Source organism: Macrotis lagotis, chromosome 1 (genome assembly GCF_037893015.1).
Source record: "Macrotis lagotis isolate mMagLag1 chromosome 1, bilby.v1.9.chrom.fasta, whole genome shotgun sequence".
Classification (NCBI taxonomy): Eukaryota; Metazoa; Chordata; class Mammalia; order Peramelemorphia; family Peramelidae; genus Macrotis; species Macrotis lagotis.
In genome coordinates this window covers 168,109,108-168,133,500 of record NC_133658.1, presented here as the reverse complement: position 1 = coordinate 168,133,500, position 24,393 = coordinate 168,109,108, and the positions used below count along the sequence as shown (strand labels likewise).

At 32.2% G+C, this 24,393-nt stretch overlaps 1 protein-coding gene across 5 annotated transcripts in view; it reads right to left on the bottom strand.

Annotated features, from left to right (window-relative positions):
- Nucleotides 1-24,393, bottom strand: part of RALGAPA2 (Ral GTPase activating protein catalytic subunit alpha 2) — a 374,367-nt gene that overhangs the window by 187,618 nt on the left and 162,356 nt on the right. For all 5 annotated transcript variants that reach the window (XM_074209342.1, XM_074209345.1, XM_074209344.1 and 2 more), the window contains 3 exons: nucleotides 18,852-18,980; nucleotides 2,613-2,741; nucleotides 1,066-1,124 (listed from right to left, as the gene is read on the bottom strand). In XM_074209342.1, the coding sequence (XP_074065443.1) occupies nucleotides 1,066-1,124; nucleotides 2,613-2,741; nucleotides 18,852-18,980 (317 nt within the window). The remainder of the gene's footprint in view (nucleotides 1-1,065; nucleotides 1,125-2,612; nucleotides 2,742-18,851; nucleotides 18,981-24,393) is intronic.

Sequence of the window (24,393 nt, the reverse complement as noted above, 5' to 3'; positions counted from 1 at the left end):
TTTCTTATTTCTTAGAACTGTATTAATTTGAACTAACTAAAGATTTAATACAACTTCTAAAATTGTCCCTAAACATTCAATGTGCAAATTTTAAAAATATCTTTCTCTGAAATCTAATAAGAGAAAGCCTCACATCAGAGCATGACTCCTTTCTATGCCTACACTATCATCAGTCTTTCAAGAAGCTAAGTCCAATGTTATTTTATATCCTTCACAGATACTTCACTGGAACTTCAGGGATTTATCTAATCATCTGTGAAAACATGGTATAGTGGATAAAGTGATACTCTCAGAGTTAGGATGACCTGGGTTCAAAGGTTGTCTCTGCTACTTATTGAAAGAAAAGAAAGAAAAGAAATAGAAAGTTGAGTCTATTGGCAACAAGTTATTCTATCTTCCCAATTTCATCATTCTTGCCAACCTTTGCATTTAATGGTCTACATAAATCCCAAACCACTGATGTTGAAGAAAATTCTCCCACTGGGTATATTCAGTAATCATTTTATGAATTAATCTTTTTGTACTATCACTTAAAGTAAGATTCATCTTCTACTGCCACATTTTGATCATTTAGGACTATTTATTTTGCATTTTTCATTTCTACAATTAAAGCTACATTCCCATCACTCTCAGTATTATACCCTCTAGGCAAGAAAGAGTATCCAAGAAAGCAATGCTTTCATGTCATACAAAGAAATGTTAGCCACAATACTTAAGTAGATTATTCCATTGCTGCTGTCTCTTTCAATTATATTTAAATGAAATCTTTAGAGATTGCTGTTTTTCTTTATCCCTTAGTAATGAATAAAGGAACGCAAAGTATTACCATATAAGTTGATATATATAAATGTATATGTATTCAGACACAAAAAATTTAACTTATTTGACTTGTTATCAAATCACTGTTACAGGTCAAATATATAACCTTTAAAAATGTTATTTAAATTCTCTTTAGTATATTTAAATGAACTGTTTTTAGGCAAATATGTTATTTCACATAAAACTGTTCATGTTAATTTTCTAGCTTAAAAGTCTAAAATAGTTTACCTTCTATTCGACATTTACCTTGCACCTTCACATGGTTCATCTGTTGCATTCTTCAGTAAAATATTTATGAGGTAATGCTGAAAACACAAAATTAGGAAAAATTAAAATTTTACATCAAAGGGCTTTTGTTTTGTTTTTAATCATATACAATTTACTGTTTTCCAGGCAACCAAGAACTACTGGTATACTGGAAATTTTATAAAGAATGCACAAAGTGGGGCAGTAAGTGGCGTAGTGGATAGAACACCAGCTCTACAGTCAGGAGGACCTGATTTCAAATCTGATCTCAGACACTTAATAATTGCCTAGCTGTGGGACCACGAGCAAGTCACTTAATCCAATTGCATTAAAATAAATTTTTAAAAATTAAAAAAAAATGCATAAAGAACTCAAGGTGGAACAAATGACTTTAATATATAAATTATATATATATATATATATATATATACATATATGTATATATATATATATATATATATATAATTGGCTTAGTAAATGACAGAGTATCAAGGAGTGTAGAAATATAAATATGAGAAGAAATTTAGAATATAATAAAATTTAGGTAAGAGGTATTGATTTCCCCAATAAATGAGGTAGAATTTACCTTTAAGAAGTTAGTAAATTTATATAACAAAGTACTTGCATTTATATATGCATTTATATAACAAAGTACTTCCTTTTCTTTCAATTATCAAAATAATACTTAAAAACTATCTTTGAAAAACAGAACAAGAGTAATTATGGTTATGATACTATTTGTTTGACAAATACCAAAGCATACAATTAGAGATGCTCAAAGAAAAAAGGATAAGTCATGATGAAATGAACTAAAAAAAGAAACTACTTAGAAAAAACATCTTTGAGTTTAATTAACAATCACTGTTTATAACTGAACAAAATACCAATCTTAAAAATATTATAGGGGTCGGCTAGGTGGCGCAGTGGATAAAGCACCGGCCCTGTAGTCAAGAGTACCTGGGTTCAAATCTGGTCTCAGACACTTAATAATTACCTAGCTGTGTGGCCTTGGGCAAGCCACTTAACCCCATTTGCCTTGCAAAAACCTAAAAAAAAATTATTAAAAAAAATATTATAAAACATTTCAATATTAAAATTATTATTATTTTAAAACTTATTATTATTTTAAAAATTATTCCTTTTCTTGTGATGGAAACTACCATCTACATCAAGAGAAAAAACTATGGCGTATGAATACAGACTAATATTTATGGGGGCTTTTTTCGTGTCTCATGGTTTTTTGTTCCTTTTATTCTGACTCTTCTTTTATAACATGACCAATATGGAAATATGTTTTACAGGGTTGTACATGTAAGACCTATATTAGATTGCTTGCTATCAGGGGTGAGGGAGGGAAAGGAGGAAGGCAGAAAAATGTGGATCTCAAAGTCTTACAATAAAATGACTTGAAAATTATTTTTACATGTAGTTGTAATAACAAATGAATACCTTTTTAAAAATAATGATTCAGTCTGCAACATATTTAAATATGCTACTCAAGACATATTTTAGCAAATTTACAAAAAGGTATTAATATTTTAATTTACTTTGATGTCTTCAGATCCAGTGATGACTCCATCAATTTCAGGACCTGACTGAAGTAGTGGAATTTTCGGATAAATGTTGGGAAAGCAAACAAGTGAGCCCAGAATGGTGTGAGCTTCTGACCGTGGGGCCTGTAGAATTTAAAAAAAAAAAGGATAAAAATATAAATTTCCTAAGTCTTAGAAACATTGGAAGCTTTGAAAAATGTAACAAAACAAATATTGACTTTTCATAGGTTTTTTTGGTTTGGGTGGATTTTTGTTCTGATTCACCAATAATAACATGTTATAAGCAATCAAAAATTTTTATACCACAATGTTAAGGACTGGAGATGCAAAAAGAGGCAAAAGAACTATCTTTGTTCTCATGGAATTTACAGTCTAGAGGTGAGGCAAAAAAGGTAAAAATTTATTCACGTTACATATAACTAAAAAAGAAGATATGTCAGTTTTAGTGACAGAGATAGAGCCTTGTAGTCTTCCAAACTTGGAGCCAGGAAGATCTAGATTCACATCTCACTTATGAAATCTACTAGCTGTGTTAACCTGGAAAAGTCACTTAACCTTTAATTAATATAGGCCATTTGATGCCTCTCATGTAGGTGATTCTCTAAGATGTTTAGGTATAAAGATGGTGCCAACCTGAATTGTTAAGCTGAATTTCTTTATTTAGGCCATCCCTATACCAATAAAATCAGAGATCAAGTCCTTACCCTTATTCCAAAGTACAACAAATGGAAAACAAATGTATTGAACAAGTATCTAGGAAATATTAAAAACAATAATTAAAGCATAAATGAACAATTAAAAAAAAGAGAGGTCACCTCCAAAATAATTGTTTGATTCATCTATGGATTTATATGAATTCATGGATAAGAATTATACAGTATAATAAAATTTGGGTGGTTTGTGATCTGCTTTGGTGGAATGGATTCCTTACAATAATGAGATCAAGTATCTAATAGTACTGACTACTGATCACTACACTTCATTAATTAACCTTGATCAATTACTTTGGTAGTATATATTTTCATAAGAGAAAATAAATCTAGATCAATCCTTAAGCAATAGATACAATAGGACCATACTTAAAAGTATTTATCACTTGGTAAAATCTGGTATACTTTACATTCTATTGTCATAGTTTTGCAAATCCAAGGTTGCCTCTATGTAATAATGAGTTTCTTAGAGAAAAGACTATAGACTTAATGGGAAAAAATCAAATATAGCATACCATTTAAAAAAAAATAAAGTATTATTTATTTGGTATGTTCTGCATATATTCAACCAAAATTCACAGAAGAAAAAAAGGTGAATTCTTATAAAATAAAAAAATTATTAAATCTGACATATAAATTTGTGATTAGAAATTCAGAAAGTTATAAATTCCATTTTATACAATTGAAAGAAAATATGTGGTGATGAACTGTTTAAAGAATAGGAAATTTCTTCTTTGAACCTTAATATTTTCAAGATTCATAGAAAAAAGTTAAAAGAACAGATGGTCCAGAATCAATTTATTCCATTTTTATGGCATAAGAAGAAGATAAAAATAAGATGGACATAGTAGCTATCTCGTTGAAGTTTTTTTCCTTCCCCCAACATTGTATTTTTTCATTTCCTACATTATTTTGTTTCAAATTCACATATGATCAATCATGGAAAAGGAACCTATTTTCCAAAGTCTGAATACATATGAGAAAGTTGTAGTTAATTCTTCTAAGTTCTTTTTACTTCTGATATAATTTGATATTTTTTTAAAAAATCTCTTTAACTGTTAAGTCTATTTTATTTATTTTCCAGAAAATAAATCTTTCTAATTTTATTATTATTTACCAGTCTTCAGTTTCAGATTTATTAATCATTTTTTAATTTTCAGAATTTCAACTGTTATTTAGAAAGTGGAATGAATAAAGGAAAGGAGGAGAAATGTAGGACCATGTCATTAATGAATATCAATTTAAAAATTTTAAACAGACTAAAACAATTCATTGAAGAAATAAATGATTATGACCTAGTTAGATTTATAACAGATATACAAGACTGCTCCAAAATTATGAATAAATCAAGACAATTAACCATATTAAAAACAAAAACATTCCAAACTACATGCTTATAGAGATGACTATAGAGAAAATGCCTTTCACACAATACAAACTCATTTATGTTAAAAAAAAATTCTCCAAGGTATAGTATTTTAATATAATAAAAAATACAATAAGTAATAAATTTCAAAGTAAATATATATATATATATATATATATATATCAAATGAAATGATGATTGACTATGAGCTTTTCCAGAAAATACAAGGCGAAAGAAAAAGATGTCTATTCTCTTTATTATACTTGAGATAATTCTGAAAATATTAGTAAGAGCAGCCAGATTAAGAGAAAGAAATTATAGGCATAGAGAAGGGTATAAAAAGGATAAAACTATGTCTATTTTGGTGATAACATATTAACTCAGAAAATCCTAGGGAATCTGAAAAAGATACTAATTAATAGTGTCAACGAAGTTGAAGGTTAGAAAAGAAACCATCAAAATCAACAGCAAATCAACATAATGAAACAAATTCCAAAAGGAAAATATCATTCCAAAAAAATGAAAATTTATAAAATATTTTAAATCTATCAATTGTACAATTATATGATTGGAATTAACTACATAGAGCTCCATAAGAAATTTAAAATAACAAAAAAACAGCTGGAAGAATAATCAATCATCATGGCTAGGTTCTATAGAAGCAAAATGCTATAAAACTGACAATACCAAAAAATAAAATTCATTAGGAAAAGCAAAGTATCTAGAGTAATAAAGGAAAGTAATAAAAAGAGTTGGGATAAAGGGGGAAACAGTACTTCTTGCCCTCACGTAACAGGCATCAATACCATTTGGTATTACTAAAAAATAGAAGTTAATCAATAAAACAGATTAAGAAAAGGAAGAATTAGGGGCGGCTAGGTGGTGCAGTGGATAGAGCACCAGCCTTGGAGTCAAGAGTACCTGAGTTCAAATCTGCCCTCAGACACTTAATAATTACCTAGCTGTGTGGCCTTGGGCAAGCCACTTAACCCTATTTGCCTTGCAAAAACTAAAAAGAAAGAAAAGGAAGAATCTGAAACAATTTTATTTAATAATCTGGCATAAAGCAAAGTGGAAAACAAAGTACTTAGGGAAAGAAATTCTCACGTGATAAAAAACTACTAGGAAAACTAGAAAGCAGTCTGATATAATTGTACTGGGCCAACACCTTATGCCCACTATACATTCTGAACACACAAATGAATTTAATATTAAAAATCAAATCATTAACAATTATAAGAGAAGTCGATCATATACTTTTCACAAAAGTGTAGGATTATTTTTAACAAAATACGTATAGAATACCTATGATTAAAAAAAACGAAAGTTTAAAAGTAAAAGAAATATTTCTATCAAATTCCTTGGATGAGAGTTGAGTATCCAAAAGATATGAATAATATATATCTGTTTATATATACATGGAAATATATTCAGAACATAAGTATCTCCTCAACAGAAAAGTAGTCCAAAGATATAGTCCTCAAAAGAAAAACTACAAATTTAAACACCAAATGAAAGAATGCTCCTAATTACTAATGAGAAATGAAAATTGAAATAAACTTGTTTCATTTCTCACACTGCAAACTGACAATAATGACAAAAGATGGCAACATTCAATATTAGGTTGAGGTAAGACAGGCACAATTGTGCATTGTTTGTGGAATTGTAAATCAAGTGCATTATACTGGGAAAGCAATTTGGAACTAAGCAAATTACATGACTAAAATTTTCCAAAAATCCTACAACTAAGTATAGACTCCAAAGGCATGATTGATTAAAAAGATAGTTCACGTAGACATCAAAATATTTAGAGTACTTTCTGAGACAACAAAATATTGAGAACAAAGCAGATGCCCATCAACTGTGGGTGATAATTTTTGGTAGAGAAATTTTGGTACACAAATGTAATGGAATATTACTTTGCTATATGAAAAGCAAATATGAAGAAAACAGAGAAGCATGTAAAGATATATGCATGAAATGAATCAGAATGAATTAACTAGAGCTAAGAAAACAGAATATATAATGAATGCAACAATGTAAACAAAAATATCAGAAAATAATCAAAAGTTAATTTTGTAAAATTACAAAGGAAAAACATAGTTCCAAAGAACAGGGCTTTAGTTTGCGAAGTTGAGAAGTCAACTGGTGCGGTAGCATTATTTATGAAGATTTAAAATATATATATATATATATATATATTGCTGATTAATTGATTAATCTTTATCTTTCATTTTTTAAAGGATTATTTAATCTAAGTATTTATGACTCTCTGAGAGGGAGACTGGCAGAGTACTGGAGTACATTTTGGTGATGTAAAAAAAAACATCAATAAAAATTATCTTTAAAAAGAAACTTTTCTAAAACCAAAAGCAAATAACAAATGTAATGGAGATTAAGTATGACTCCAAGCAAATACAGGAGGAAAGAAAGGATATCTAGTTTCCTTGCTACTAAATGATATAATTCCAAAAATGTTAGCAAGATAAGTAAAAGAAAGAAATTATAGGCAAAAAGACAGGTATAAAAAAATAAAATTATGTCTATTAAAATTGATAACAAACTATCAAAATTATTAAAACAACAAATGAATGAATATTCATAAAAATATAAAATACAATGTTAAATAAAAGAAATATACTATGTAAATAATACAATAACAGAGCATGAAAAAATGAAGCCATAGAAAAAAGCAGCAAGACTACCTTGATTCACAAGTGGATTCTATCAAACATTCAAACAACAACTAATTTCAATTCTACAATGTGATAATGAAATGGCACTCTTACGATTTCTATTTATAAATATGGTCTTGAGAGTTAAAACAAGGAGAGCTAGAAGAGAGAAAGAAAATTGTAGGCCCACATCCCTAATGAATGTCAATTTAAAAAAATTATTAAATAGTTTACAACAACATTGGAAAACTGAAATAGTATTAAAAGCTTATATTTAAAACAGGAATTGAGTGGTTTTAACATAAAGAAGACAACTATAATAAACTATTTTAACAGTATAATCAATAAGGTCATACATCAAAATTCTCATGGCAAAATACAACACTATTTTTATTAAAAAAATTAGAAAACATAGAAAGAAATAGAACCTTCTTTAAATAAGTAAGTAGTATTTATCTGCATCCAAGAAAAAAACATTGTATTTTTTAGAGAAGAATCACAAATCTTTTCCTTATAATTAAAAGCAGATCAAAGATGTACAGCTATATATGCTTGTTTTGGTAACAATCAACTGAGGGAGTAAGCTCAAAAAAAGTAAAAACAAAATTAATACTTTGTGAGATCGACATAAAGCTAAATTTAGCAAACCCTAGTAAGTCAACAAAAAATTCACTGTAATAATTGACAAATAATTCAACAAAGCTACACTATGTAAGATAAATACTTGGATGAGTCATCTTGAAGGATTTGTTCTGGGACTATATCTAATTCTAAAATGCTCTTTACAGAAATGAAAACAAATCTAAATATCTGGGAAATCATTAATAGTCACCTGAACCAATATAATTAAATTGGAAATAGTAACAATTTATTCATTGTTCTCCCAAACTCCCAAAAGAATATTTTATTGAATTAGAAAACACAAAACCAAAATCATGTGAAAGAACAAAAGATCAAGATTCTCAAGTCATAATGGAAAAAATAGGGTTTCTAGCAATATCAAATCTGAAACTGTCTTATAAAGTATCAATTAATAAAATTATTTGATACAGGTTTTTAAAAGCAGTTCAACAGAGGAAAAGATTAAGTTTACAACTTTTAGTTGTAAATACTTATATACATATATATGTATACATGCATATACATGCAGTCTATTATTAAACAATGCAGTGATTAATAAAACTAAAAGCCACAATTACTGGAAGGACTCACTATATGACAAAAATCTTGAGAAACCGGATTGCAGTACAACAGAAATTAGACTTGGTTCAGTATTTCACACCATATACCAATATAAGCTCTAAATGGATATATGACTTAAGAAGTAAGTGAATTAAAGAAACAAGAAAATAACTTTCATAACTATGGCTAGGGAAAAAGTTCATAATAAATAAGCATTAATTAAGCAACCACCATATGCAAGATAAATTGAGATTTGCAAGGAATGTAAAGTGAAGCTAGAAATATGAGTGGAGAGGAGTATATGGAGTTTTTAAGGGGGACTACCACCTCTGGTGTGAGAGTTGCTGCTCACACACCTTTGGTGTCCATAGTCACTTAACTCTCACCTATGGCTTCCAAGAAGCTGGAACATGCACAGAAACCAAATCTTGGTAAAATTATCTCAATAAACAGGCTAAAAACCAGGTTGAGTATAACCAAAAGGGTAACTCATCAGTGAGTTGAGAGTGGAAGTGGAGGGAGGGAGGAATGAATACCCAAAGCATTTGAAGACATTCCCCTGGGGAAGGGGGCTGATAAAAACAATTTGTTCCAACGGCCATGAAGGCTGGGGAAGCAAGAGTTGTGGAGTGATTGGAGCTTGGTCAGACATCAAAGAGACCAAGGTCATCCACTGCAACCTAGGCCTTCACTATCCTGTCTTTTGTTCTGCCACTGAATTCTGATGATTCTGGAAAAGAGAATGAGACTGATGATTTTGTACAACTCTGCTTCCCTTAAATCTAATTCATACTAAAGTCAAGACCTCATCTATGATGTCTTGTCCTTTTTGAAAATGAAGAACAAACAAAATAGGTTGAAATCATGGTGTGAAAGTCATTAAAAACCAGTGGAGTTCAGTGTATTTTAACACTGAAGTTTATTGAATAGAGGAGTAACATGGTCAGAACTGTATTTTAGGAAAATCATTTTGACAGCTATGTGAAATGGTGACATGGTTAATGGAGGGAGATTCATAAGGAGAACGTGCATGAAATGACAGGTCTGAACTGTGGCAGTGGTTGCATCTGAGTGGAGAGAAGGTACTAGATGTGAGAAATGGTAGATATTAAAAAAGACAAGATTTGAAAAATGATTTGATATGTGGGTGACAAAGATTGAAAGTCAAGTATAATACTGAGATTAGAAGTAGTGGTACATTTGATAAAGAAAAAGATCTGTTTATTTAGAGGATTACAGCATTTCAACTAAAAAAATTAAATGGGGGTAGCTAGGTGGAGCAGTGGATAGAGCACCGGCCCTGGAGTCAGGAGTACCTGAGTTCAAATCTGGTCTCAGACACTTAATAATTACCTAGCTGTGTGGTCTTGGGCAAGCCACTTAACCCCATTGCCTTGCAAAAACAAAACAAAACAAAAAAATTAAATTAAATGAAATGAAACAAAAAGTTCAGTAAAGTTCCACACTATAAAATAAACTGGAAAAAAAAATCACTCCTTCTGACACAATGAAAAACTCAAAAAGAAAGGGAAAGAAAAAGAAATTCCACAATGTTACTACTGTACTTATAAAATATGTAGGAATCTAGCTACTAAATCACAGAGGAGAATTAGATGAATAAAAATAGAAGAGAATCTATGTGCAGAGGAATGGCATAAGGATGGATTGGTTTTGCATGACTATGCTTATTTATTAAAAGAAAAGGACTAGAGTTGGGGTGAAGAGGACAGCAATAATGTATTTATAAAAGAAAGATAGCATCATCACAATATAAATATAGGAAAGTTGTTAAGTAGTAGGAAATATATGCAACAAAAGTTCAGTTTCATATGCAAACCTTTTCTCTGCTTTTCTTTATAAATTGAAATTTTAATCTAGGAGAGGTTTACTAAATTGATATTAGAAAAGTAAATTAAAAATATCACCAATAGAATGAATGATTCAAAGGTTTTCAAACTTTGTGGAATAAAATTGAATTTATTTATTGTTAATAGTCTCAATTAGAAATACAAGCACAAAAGAAGAGTTAAACTTGTTTGTGTCTGTGTACATTCTTTATGTGTATGTGTATATTCTTTCTTTAAAACTGATTTATTTTTATCTGAAACAATACTTTATCCTGGCATATGCTGGCTTTGATTATTATATAGAACCAGCAAAAAATTGCATTATATAAATGCAATAAAAGTTGGTTGCATTTTGGAACTATTAAAAATTCAGGCCAGCAGTCAAATTTCTCACAGAAAGAGTAACACACAAAACAAAAAATGGCAGGTGCAAATATATTATTCCATTAAGGTTGAGCTAGAGTACAAAAGAAGAAATAAGATACATCGTCAGAAAAAGAAGTCATTTGACTTGTAGTCAGAAATGAATATGAAAGCATAATACACTTGCTTGAAGAGCACATCATCAGGATGAACCCTTAGCCAGAAGACAGTCAATACAGGATTTTGAATATATACTATTTGTACATCATGTGTAACTAAGGAGAAAATTTCAAATAACTTTCTTTGGAAGCTAGTAGATGAATGGAGAAGGGGTAAATGGAGAAAACATCATCAAGACTTAATAAAACATGAGTTGATCTGAAAGAAATACTGATGCACCAATGGGTTATCAAATACATTATATATGACTACTTTGAGAGGGAAGAGATAGCAGTGAATATATTCCATCATGTAGAGACTGCCATTTATTTACTGGAACTGATAAACATTAGGGTATATGCCCAAGTTTTACAATATAGATAGGAACCACAGAAGAGAATACAGAAAATATCAAAATTTTAAAAAAAGGGCGAGGAGAGTGAGGGGAAAAAGCCTAATCTTTTGCATATGAGAAAAAAATTACATTACTAACTTTCAAGTGAAATAATCAGTCAGTTAGCTAGTGATTGTGCTTATTATTTTTTAGGGCAGTAAGTGCTGTTGTGTGATTTTGTCAGTATGGGTTCTCCCTCTACTAAGGCAGATTCCATCTCAGGTCAGGTTAGGAGAAACTCTTCAAAAGCTCTGAAACCACAAAAGTACATCATCCTTTGTTCAAACTGAAGATTGACTTTTCCAAACTAAGTTCCACTGACCACTGGGCATAGACATATGCTCTCACACTAGTCCTGTACTTAAAGTCTCTCCTACTTGAGCTATGGCATTGTGATTAACTTTGAAAATGCAGAGTGACTTCACACCAATATGAGGAACTGGGGGGAGGGGGGGGGGGGGAATCTCTACTTTTCCTCATCCTTCCATAATCAATCAATTGCAAAGTTTCATAAATTCTACCTCTACATTCTTACAGTATAGGAAGTGATAGTTTCTTACCTAGATTACTGCAATAGCTTCAAAATTGGTCTTCCTTGCTTTCATTCTTTCCTCCCTTTTTAGAGGCCTTAAAGTTCAAAACAAATTCTACTTTCTCTATGAAATCTTTTTTTGATCCCACAGAAGTGTGTATGTATGTGTTTATTTTGCTAATTAATTTTCCTTTTTTTTTAAAACAGATAGGCACTAAGATATGAACCTGCCACTTTTCAGTTCCTACCTAGATACATATCTTTTAAAGATATCTTGCTGTGGATGTAAAAATTGTGAATTCGTTTGGAAGTTTTTCTCCAAAGAATAATTAATCTTTCTTAAAGTTTAATGTACAGAGCCAAGATGGCAGAGAAAAAGCAGGAATTCTCCTGAGCTCTCACACAAACCACTTTAAAAAAACAAATTCTTGAGTGGCAAAACCCACAAAAAGATGGAGTGAAATAATTTTCCAGCCCAAGATAACTCGGAAGACTGGGCTGTGCTGGCCCCAGCCATCCAGGATCAGACAGTGGGGTGACTGGGTCAGTAGCAGTGGTGGTGGTTTCAAGACCTCTCAGCCCAGAAACTTCCAAGGACAACTAGGAAAGTCAGCAGGAAAACTGCCAGAGCAGGGTGAGAGTGGAGCCCCATCTAGTGCAGTCCTCCACAGCTCAGAGCAGGAGCCAGCTTCTGGAGTCACTGAAACAGCAGCAGCAGCAGCAGCAGCAGGAGCAGGGATAGTAAGGAGCTTAGGAGGCAACTGGGGTCTCTTTGCTATCACTGATGCAGGACTCTTTTCTTTTGCCCATACTCAGTTCTGGGTCACAGTCCCAGGAAGAAGAGGAACAGAAGCACAAGAGAGATTGCTGCTCCAGGGGAAGCAGGGACCCTCCTCACAGGTCCAGGTCCTATGGTCAGTCACAGACGAAGAGGATGGTACAAACTTCTCCTCAGATCATAAGACCTTGGAAGAACTGAAAACTTACAGATCCCTAAAATATCTCTTTAAACAGCTGCAAAAAAGCTTAAAAGAAAGTCCATTACTTAGGACAGTGTACCTTCCACCCTAGAAACAGAGCATCAACTTAACAAAAAGTTAACATCAAATCATAGGCTGGGGAATGAGCATGGGGAGATGATCAAAAAAAGAGTCTATACATCATCTTTTAAGAAATTATCAAGAAAAACTGTCCTGACATTCTAGAAGCAAGAGGTAAAATAGATATTGAAAGAATTCACCACACCTCCTGAAAGAGATCTGAAAAATTGTCAAGAATATTATATCCAAATTTCAGAGCTCCCAAGTCAAAGAGAAAATACTGTAAGCAGTCCAGAAAAAACAATTCAAATATTGTGGAGCTACAATCAGCATAACACAAGATTTAGCAGCCTCTACATCAAAGGAGTATAGGACTAGGAATATGATATTCTGGAAGACAAAAGAGCTTGGATTACAACCAAGAATCAACCACCTAGGAAAACTGAATATACTCTTTCAGGGAAAAGATGGACATTCAATGAAAAGGGACCTTCAAACATTTCAGATGAAATGACCAGAGTTGAACAGAAAATCTGATCTTTGGGGAAGTTAGGTGGCAAAGTGGATAGAGCACCGGCCCTGGAGTCAGGAGTACCTGAGTTCAAATCCGGCATCAGACACTTAATAATTACCTAGCTGTGTGGCCTTGGGCAAGCCACTTTAACCCCACTGCCTTGCAAAAACCTAAAAAAAAAAAATCTGATCTTCAATGCAAGACTCAAGTAAAGCATAAAGACTAAACAGGAAAGGCAAATCATAAGGAGCTTAATAATGTTGATTTGCTTATATTATTGCATGGGAAGTTGATTCTGATAACTCATAAATTTTCTTATTTATTGGGGCAGTTAGAGAAGCATATATAGGTAATGCATAGGTGGGAGTTGAATTTGAAGAAATAATACATTAAAAAGATGGAGTTGGGGCAGCTGGATGGTACAGTGAATACAACCCTGGTCAAATCTGGCCTCAAAAAGTTAATAATTACCTATGTGACCTTGGTAAATCACTTAACACCATTGTCTTGCAAAAGAAAAACACCTTAAAAAAAAAGATGGAGTTAATGGGTAAGAGAGGAACATAGTAGGAGAAAGAGAAAGGGGAAGGTAGAATGGGATAAGTTATTTCACATTAAAAAAGGCAAGATAAAGCATTTGCAGTTGAGTGGAAGAGGTGGAAGGTTGGAGGAAAGAGTGAGCCTTATTCTCATAGAAACAGGCTCAGAGACAATAAACTCAACTGGGAACAGAAATATATCTTACCCTAGAGGAAAGTAGGAGGAAAAATGGATAAGAGGGGAAAGGTGATAGAAGAGCAGGAAGATTGTGGAGGGGGTAGTAAGAAACAAAACACTTCTGAGGAGGATGAGGGTGAAATGAGAGAGAGAGAATAGAATGAATTGGAGAATAGGAAAAAGGGCAAAACAGTAACTGTGGAAAAAAAATTGAAACAAGTTTCTCTGATAAAGATCTCATTTCTCAAACACAGAGAAATAAGTCAAATTAATTTTTAAAAAAAGAGTTGTTCCCCAACTGATAAATGATCAAACGATATGAACAGTTTTCTGAGGTTATCAATGCAATCTATTTAAATCATCTTTTAAAAATGTCCTAATGTCCTAATTCACTATTGATATTAGAAATGCAAGTTAGAACAATTCTGAGTACGAAATAGATTGGATTCACTAATAGGATGGAAGGAGAAAATGTCAAATGTTGGATAAGATGTAGGAAAAATGAAATACTGACACACTATTGGAGAAGTTGTGAAATGATTCAACAATCTGGAACTATAAAACAAGGCCTACCCCTGATGTAGCAATGCCACTACTAAGACTATATTCCAGAAGAGATTAAAAAAAAAACAGGAAGAAAAAAACTCATTTGTATAAGGTATTTATAGCATCAGTTTTCTGGTGGTAAGGAACTGAAGATTGAAGGGATGCTCATTAGTTGGAAAATTTTGGTATGTGATTATGATAGAATGCTATTCTGTTATGAGAAATGAAGAACAGGATGCTCTCAGTTAAAAACATATGATCAGATGCAATGAGAAATGTAATATATATATATATATATATATATATATATATATATGTAAAGTAACAACAATGGTGTTTGATGATCAGCCTCAAATGATTTATATTTTCTCAGCAAGACAGCTCTGAAGTACTTGTGATTAAGAATACTATCCATCTGAAAGATAGTGCTGATGATGTCTGAACACAGAATGAAACATTTTTTAAACTGCATTTTTCTTGAGTTTCTTTATCTTTGGGGAGAAGGGGGAATGTTATATCTACTATTACAACATGACTACTGTAGTAATGCTTTTCATATCTACACATTTATAAATGATATCAAAAAAACTTGCTTTTATAAGAGGGACTGGGGTGGGAGGAAGGGAGAAAATTCAGAACTCAAGGATTTAAAAGTGGAACTGAAACTTGTGTTTTGGCATTAATCATGAAAAAATAAAATAAAATAGAAAATTCAATGTACACTTAGTAACAAAAAAAGTCATTATATCTCTTTCATTCTCTTTTTACAGCTATCATATTGATTAGGGAGTTTTTCAGTAGCCTGTTTATTTATAACTTCTTATTTATGTTTTTGTTTGATTTTCATGTTGTTAGGCAATGATATAGTTTTCTAATAATTTTCCTTTGCAATTATTTTTTGTAATTCAGTTACTTTTTGCTTTGAAAATATGCTAACATAGTTGGGGCACAGTTAAAATTTTTTAACTGACAAATTTACTTTAAAGTATAATACAGTCACAATATAACTATTAATCTATCATGATATGAATTCAGTTTGGTCTAAAAGCATGATTATAATTCTTAAGTCCCTAGATTCTCTCCAGTGCTTTAACATAGCAAATTTTAACCTATCTTCTTATTATGGATATGGATACATAATTCAGTCTTGTATGTATTTCCTTTAGTCAATATATTCATATTTTATGCTTTCTAAATCATTCTGTAACTTTTTTAAAAAAAAAGGAAAATTAAATCAGATGACCTTCAAATTTACACACACACACACACACACATTTCTGGTCCTAAATAAAAGTGTCACACTCTTTAATTAAACACTCTTCCCTTTCCACCATCAATTTATTAGAAATTACTAAGCATATGTAAGGTACAGAACTAGGCAAAAAAAAGTAATAAAATGAGAAAAATAAAGTGGGCTTTGCCCATAAGTGACTATATACTATTGAGAGGATTCAACTTGTGCATGCCTGAATGGGGGGGGGGGGGGGGGGGGAGAGAAGGGGGGAGGTCCTAGGTTGTACACAGAATAGAGTGTCAAGTCTGAAATCAGGAAGACTTTAATTCCAGTTCTGCCTCAGAAATAATAACAAGCTACACACACACACAAACACACAGAGATTCTTTTTGGATCCAATTATTTTTAGATCCAAACTTGATAATCACAACTACAAAGTTTACTTTTAATATTTTTTGTTGTTATTATTTTTATTTGCATTGTTGTTATTTTTGTGTACAATTGTTTCCCCTGGATCTTCTTACTTAAAAATAACTTAATTCATATATCTTTCCATGATTTTCTGTATTCATGTTATTTGTCCTTTTTTATAGCACAGTAGTATTCTATTACATTCATCTATCACAAATTAATCATTCTTTAATTGATGGTTATTAATTTTGCTTCCAATTCTTTCCTACATAAAAAGAACTGCTATTTAAAAAAAATTATAAACAAATCCTGCCTTACTAGTTGTGTGATCCTGGGCAAGTCACTTAACCCTCTTTGCCTCAGTTTTCTCGACTGCTAAATGAGCTAGAGAAGAAAATATTAAAGTAACTCAGTATCTTTGCCAAGAAAACACCAAAAAAAGAGTCATGAAGAGTCTGAGAGGAATGAAACAACTGAACAACAACAAAAAATTAAATTCAAAATAATAAGTCATTTCTGGAGGAAGAAAGTATTAATAACTGAAGAGATTAGGAAAGGACTTCTGTTAGTATTATATGAGCTGTACTTCAAAGAAAGTTGGACACTGGAAGGTAAACTCATGAGGAGCGATTGTTTTGATTTTTTTATACTTGTATCTCCAGTAATTAGCACACTGCTTGGCCCAGGAAAATGCAAGGGTAAGGGAAGAAGCATTTACATTGTGCCCATCATGGGACAGGAATTGTGCTAAGCACTTTATAAATATCATCTCATTTGACCCCACCACAATGATGTGAAGTTGCTGTTTTTGCTATCATCCTCATTTTAAAGTTGAGGAAACTCAGAGAGAAGTGATGGGACTTGCCCAGAGTTACAGATTTCATAATTAAAGGTCTAAGGATAGATTTGAACTTAGGGCTTCCAGACTCCAGGTCCAGCTCTCTATCCACAGAACAAGTATTTATTCTTGTGGACTGACTGATTAATTGGGGAAGAAATGGTAACATACACCATGTATAGAACATGGAGGCAAGAGATTTAATTTCATGAAGAACTACCAGGTTAGTTTGTCCTAAACAGTCAGTATGAAAGGGAATAAAATGAAATAATAATGAAAAATAGGTAGAAGGCAGGTTTTCAAAAGCTTTAAATGCCATACTGAGGAGATTGAACTTTATCCTAGAGGCAATTGGGTGCCATTGAAGATTTTTGATTAGGGAGATGACACAGCTAGATTTGTATTTTAGGAATACCAATTTAGCAGCTGGCATCCTTCTCTCTTATTCTGCAGCTGTGACCTCATAATTAAATCATTCCCCACCTCATGCTTATCCTTTTTTATCTTTTTTTTTTAAATAACTAAGTGTGAAAGTAAATTCAAGCTGTTAGGTATTAATGTTTCAATAAACATTTTTGTAAATGATTCAGGGGACTTGTTTTGTATAGTATGGTAAAATACTTAGCTTTTTCCTGTTAATGGTAACAGAAACCCTCAACTAATAATCAAGCTCACAAGTCAGAGGGAAAATTATATAGAAAAAATACATTTTAGATGGATATGAAAAGAGTAAAGAGCAAGACATAAGTTTAAAGATAAAAAAACACCATTAAATAAGGAGATTATGGGTGTAAATGGTTATCTTATACTTGAATGCTCCTTAGGAGCACACATTCATCATTTGTATTCTCAGCCCTTAATACAGGGTTCTGTCAGATAGAAAGGGCTTAATAAAATGTTTGCTGAGTGGCTGTTTTTCCAAGCATTCTCATTAAAATGTAAAAATTACAAGCAAATGATATGCATAAACTTTACATTACAGTACAAATTTATGACCACCTTCATATAATGGTTTAGCTTTAATAAACAGCATATAATTTGAACAATAATAGGTTAGCTTGTAATCATAAGCATTAAAAAATGCTGAAATAATTTTAGTAATAATGATTTACTACTCTAAGAGAGCAAAAGTTGAAACCAACATATATGAAAGAAGGCACAGATCATATCTTCATTATCTGTAAAATTTTCATCAGTATTTGACAATATTAAGCCCTACTGAATAACTATTTAATGATTTTTTAAAAAATCCCTTCATTTTAAAAATCATTATTTTACCATTTTAAAGTAACCAAATGTTTTATGTCTCAACCTCTATTTAGCAAAAAAAAAAAGTTCTTAATAGCATCATCTTTAGAAATCTGTGCTTATTATAAGCATCTAGTCCATTTCCATTTATTATTAAAAAAAAAAAAAGCTAATGAGATTGTGAAACCCAAGACTTGCTTTTTAGTGTGTAAATGTGCTGAAATACTAGTGAGGATATGATTTCTCACACTTTGGCCTTTTGATGAAACACCTTTGCAATACTACTATGTCACCTTATCCTACAATTTCACACATCAGCTGCCATGGTATCTACCCTGAGAGCCCAGTTTCACATTGCACTAATGAGTCAACACCTGTTAAGAGTGGAGAAATCTGAACCTTGTTAGCGATTGTACACTCTCTTGGGAACTTGGATGTTGAGCATTGTCATACTCACCGCCAACATGTCTGTACTGAGAACTTTGGATGCAGCAGTGATGAAGTCTCCTATCAGCATTGTAAAACCAGGTAAACCCAAGAAGAAAAAACGTGAAGGACAATGCCTTATAACAGTATTTAAGATATCCTGAGGGAGAGAAAAAAAAATGTTCAATTTTATAAGGGAAAAAACTTCCAAATAGAAGAGCAATGAGATCCTAAAATTTGCAACAGCATTTTATATTTCCAGAAGGTCTTCCTTTAAGAGCTCATAATATATACTTAAGGAAAGAATTATTACCTTATATGTGTTCATGACCTCTCTATGAGATAAATATATCATAGACACCTTTATGAGATAAGTAAATCATAAGATTTTACAGCTAGAAGGGACTTTGAAGATCACCTAGTCCACTTAATTCCTGATTCAAGTATTACAATATCTATCTTGAAAATGGAAAAATGAGGCATCAAGAATCAGAGTGATTTGTCCAAGTAATGCAGCTAGTCCAAATAATAACTATAATTTACATTAATAACACTTTACGATTTTTAGTCATTTAGTCCTTACAACATCTTTAGAGGTAGGTTAGTGAAAACATAATCATGCTTGTTTTAGAGATGAGAAAGGGACTTGCTCAAGTTCACAAAACCAGAAAATAGCCTAACTCAAGCCCAAGTTTCCTATCACCAAGTGAATTGTTCTTTCTATTGTATCAATACTAGTTAGGGCAGATTTTACCAGAGTCTAGGTTACAAGGGCTAACAGCCAGCTTTAGCAGTTGGAATGCTTTACTGTGGGGAAGAGAGAGACAGGCAAATTAAACAGCTATCTAGGTTAAAACATACAAAGGACTCTCTAACAATAGACATTTTAAAGTAATACATTTTAATATTTGTCTTCATAAATGCACAAATTTCAATTCCAGGAGATTCTGTTTTCTATGTCATATAGGTATTATATGAAAAGTTAACAAAACACAACACCAGTCTGTCCAATTCTTTTGTTTTTTTGAACAAGGCAATGAGGTTAAGTGACTTGTCCAAGGTCTCACTAATAAGTATCAAATGTTTGAGGCCAAATTTGAACTTGGGTCCTCCTGACTCCAGGGTTAGTGCTCTATCGAGCACCACCACCCAATTCTTAAAAAAACCCTCACTTGACTCCACCATCCCTCTAAAGCTATCCTTCTTTACTTTCTATTTTTTTAATAGCCAGATTCTCAAGAAAATGCTATCACGTCGTCGAGTGCTTCAACATCCTTGGCTTCCAACCTCACTATGCAACTGAAACTGCTCTTTCTCCCACAGATAAATACAACTGTCTTTTCACAATCCTCATCCTTTTTAACCTCTCAAGAGTATTTGACACTGCTATCCACCCTCTCTCCTAGATACTAATCTCCCTAAGTTTTTGTGATACTTTTCTCCTTTGGCTCCCCTTCTACCTGTCTGACCACTCCTTTGATGGGCCAACATCTATACCCATTCTTTAAATGAATGAGTTCCCCAGAGTCCAGTGCTCTTTCCCTTTCTCTATGCTCTCTTGATGACCTCATTGTATCTCATGAGTTCACTTATTTCTAAACAGATATATACCAGAACCACAATTCTAACATTTAACTCCCAATATATCTCTAGACCCACGTGACCAACTAAGGTGTTTATAGAATATAAAGAATATACTTTTTCCCTCAGCTTTTCAATGACTGAAAATTCTTTTATGACTAAAATCTTTTTACCCTCTTAAAAAAATGTAAAGACTGCCAACTAAGTGACATTTCATTTTGGAGATAATCAGTGTTTTAAAATGTCTGAGAGAGGAATTGATTGATTAAATACTGTAGCATATTAAGCTTTTACTTCTTCATATTTGAAGATATAACAATTTTTAGTGATTAGTGATATTATTAATGATTGCATACATGTAATCAAAATTTATGATATGAAACAATAGATCATTCCCTATTGCACAAAAAGCATACTTTGACTTATAGTATTACACAATGGTGACCACAGCATATTGCAATGGAAAGAACAATGGCTTTGGAATCATAGTTGTCACAGTTTAGTCTTTCAGTCAGGTCTGACTCTGTAACCCCAACTGGGATTTTACTGACGAAGATATGGAGTGGTTTGTCATTCCCCTCTCCAGCATATTTTGCAGATGAGGACACTGAGGCAAACAGGGTGAAGTGACTTGCCCAGAGACACAGAGCTACTAAGTGTCTGAGGTCAATTTAGGTTCAAATTCCATCTTTGTCCCTTATTAACTGCATGACCATTTAATCTCCCTTATTAACTGCATGACCATTTAATCTATCTGGGTTTCATTGAAGCCTTCATGAATGTCAAGAAAAAGGCTTAAAATTAAGGTAAACCCAAGAATCTCTTTGTATTTTCTCATCCTTTTTATAAGGCTATGTTAGAAATTCCTTGTAATAATTTGAAGAACACTGATGTCCAAAATTCAACTCTATTACCCAATCAAAAATAATCAACCGAATACTAAGAAGTCAATGTATGTCTCTATTCTTAACTAAAACATTTTTAAGATTGATTTGGGTATACAAAAATATTTTTACTAATCTTAGTAAGGAAATTCATTATTCTTCTCAACCAAAATGAGCTATACTGCTGCTTTCAAGTTAATATTTAAACCTGTTTTAATCACTTCCTTTGATACATTTTAAAGTCAATATCAGTCAAGACAAACATTCTAAGAGATGGAGCAGATGGATGCTGCAGTTTTATAAAGTGTGTGGTAAATTCATGCTCCAAGGTCAGAACAAAAGATCCACCTTTTTCATAATTAAGGGTCTGATTAATGCACTGGGCTCCTCACAACACACCTGTAACTACTAACAGAGGTACGCATTGTGCTGTGCCCTTGTCTCTGAATATCAGACATCAAGTCATACAGCAGCAGATGGGAGAACATTTCTGTTGACATATGCTGCAATGAAAGGATTTGTGCAAACCTGGCTAAAAAGGTAGCAGAATGTAGCATATTTGAAGATTAATAAGGCAAACAACCATAATGTTAACTGTGTTATGCTTGTGTTAATTCCACCTGTTAAATGTTAGAACCTAAAATCCCAGACCCTGTTTAATTTTTAAAAAATCTATAACAAGTAGTTCAAAACTAAATAGCTGTCAACAATCGAATATTTATACTTATTTTAAGAATGCTATCCCATGCCATCTTTGTGAAAACTAAAAACTATTGCTTTACAACAAAACTAATTTTTTTATTTCTTTGTAAAAAAGGTGTGGGGAGAGCATAAATGTCTCATGTCCTCTCCTATAATATCAGATGCCTATGCACTGTAAAAAAGATATGTAAATTGTGAAGAAGCAAAGAAAAATAAAAATTGCTATTGACTCTAAAAAAAAGTACAGACCAATTTGACTAAGATATAGTCACATAAACTCTCCTCTACCCTCTGGACCTTTCTCCTCTACCCTCTGGACCTTTGCCAATCTGTTTAACTAAACCTGCTTCTTAAAGGAACTGAGAGGGTAAAGTAGCAGATGGCTAGCCTATCTAACCTCTACCACACACAAGATGACAGGGAAATCAGGAAATAACTAGGACCTGATCTGGTAACCATAGATTATAGAAAGCCCTAGAAAAGGGTTAGCGTGGAAGAGAAGAAAAGAAAGGTTCGGCTTATTCAGCCTACTTATAATACACCTGCTTGTTTGATTAGCCACACTGAATCCAAATTCAAAGGATTTACAACATCTATGTAGTAGTAGCTTTAATGGTCTTTCTGCTGAAAGACTGAAAAAAAAAAAAACCCTTAAGTTTGCTTCATGTTATTTTATAGTATAAATACCTTCTAGTACATGATGTGCCCTAAAGACCATTTGTACACTGTTATATTTTCTAGAAAATAGGTACTTCCTTTATAACTACATTCTTCAAAATAGTGGAACATTTGTTCTGTATGACAGATTTTAAACTATTATAATATTAAATCTACTTACACAATATTGTTTATAATATGTTGTATTATATATATATATATATACACATATCCGCATAATACATAAACACACACACACACACACACACACACACACACACATATATGTATGTATGAATGACGTGAAGTTTGGGCTTGGACATAAACTTTAGAGTTACTTTTGACTTGTGTTATAATTTATGTGAAAATCATTTTCAAAGGAGAAAACATAAGCATGCTTCTTGAAATATATCAGTCCAAATTGACATTTCAGGGATAATAGGCTTGCCCCTATCTTCCATAAGCACTAGTTTAAAAAAGTCTTCTGGAATTTGGAAAATATAAGAAGTTGAGCAGATACAATGATACTGTAGTAAAGCATTATGAGAGAAATAGATATTTCTAAAAACAAAGGAAAAGGAATTATAACATTTAGTATTTCCAAATAAGTTTTAATTATTTTTTTCCAAATCCATGCAAATTTAGTTTTCACTTTTCCTGCTTTTGCAAATTTTGGGGTTCCACATTTTTCTACCACCTTCCCACCCCATGGCAGCAAAAATATAATATAGATTGTACATGTACAATCATGTTTAACATTTTCCATATTAGTCATATTGTGAAAGACGAATTAGAACTAAGAGGGAAAAAAACCAGAAGAAATAAAAAATATAAAAGAAGTTTTAAAAAGTTAACAGTATGCTTTGCTCTGCATTCAGCTTCCATAGTTTTTTCTCTGGATGTGGGTGGCATTTTCCATAACAGGTCCTTGATCCAAAGTATCTTTTTGCTGAAGGTGTTTATACTGAGAGGTGGAATATATATAGGAGTAGGGCAATACACTTGAAAAACCAACAGAGCTGGATTTGAATCCTTGGCTCCCCAATGAAGTTAGAAGCTGTCAGATCATGGGCAAGTTACTTAATTTCTATTGTTCTCAGTATCTTCCTATATAAAAAATAAAAATAATCTTTAAAATATCTACATTTCCTACCTCACTAGTTGAGGTAGGAACAAGTAGGAAGTGACTTCTTTAAGGGAAGTAATTATTTTCAATATCAATTTTCAATTTCTGTGAAATACCATGGCTGAATCAAAGAAAGCATAAGTACTTGATGCTTGATTTATGAATGAATTTACTTTCAGAGAATGTGTCTGATTCTATTTCCAGCATCTGAAGGAGAAGGTTATAAGGCAGAAGGATTTGAAGTTGAATAAGACAAAGAAGTTGTTAAAAGAGTTTGGAAATAATGAATTTGGAGAACAGACATTTAGTAGATCTGGGAAAAGGTTAAAGGACAACAACTTAGCTAAAGGATAAGAAGGACCTGAGAGGAACAAAAAGATCTAAAGGAAAAAGTGAGAAAAGCTGTGCAAGGAGTAACTAAAAGAAATTGGCAGGACCTGGTTTGGACCCTAAGTCTCTCAGGCTATGGTTAGAAGCTGTCTGATCCTAGGCATATTACTTCACCTCTTCTAGTGTCTGTTTTCCCTAATGTTTAAAAAAGGGAAAAAAATCAAAGTATGTATATTCCCTATATTACTAGTTGTCATAATGGGCAAGTAGAAATTAAGTTACTTGAGGGCAGC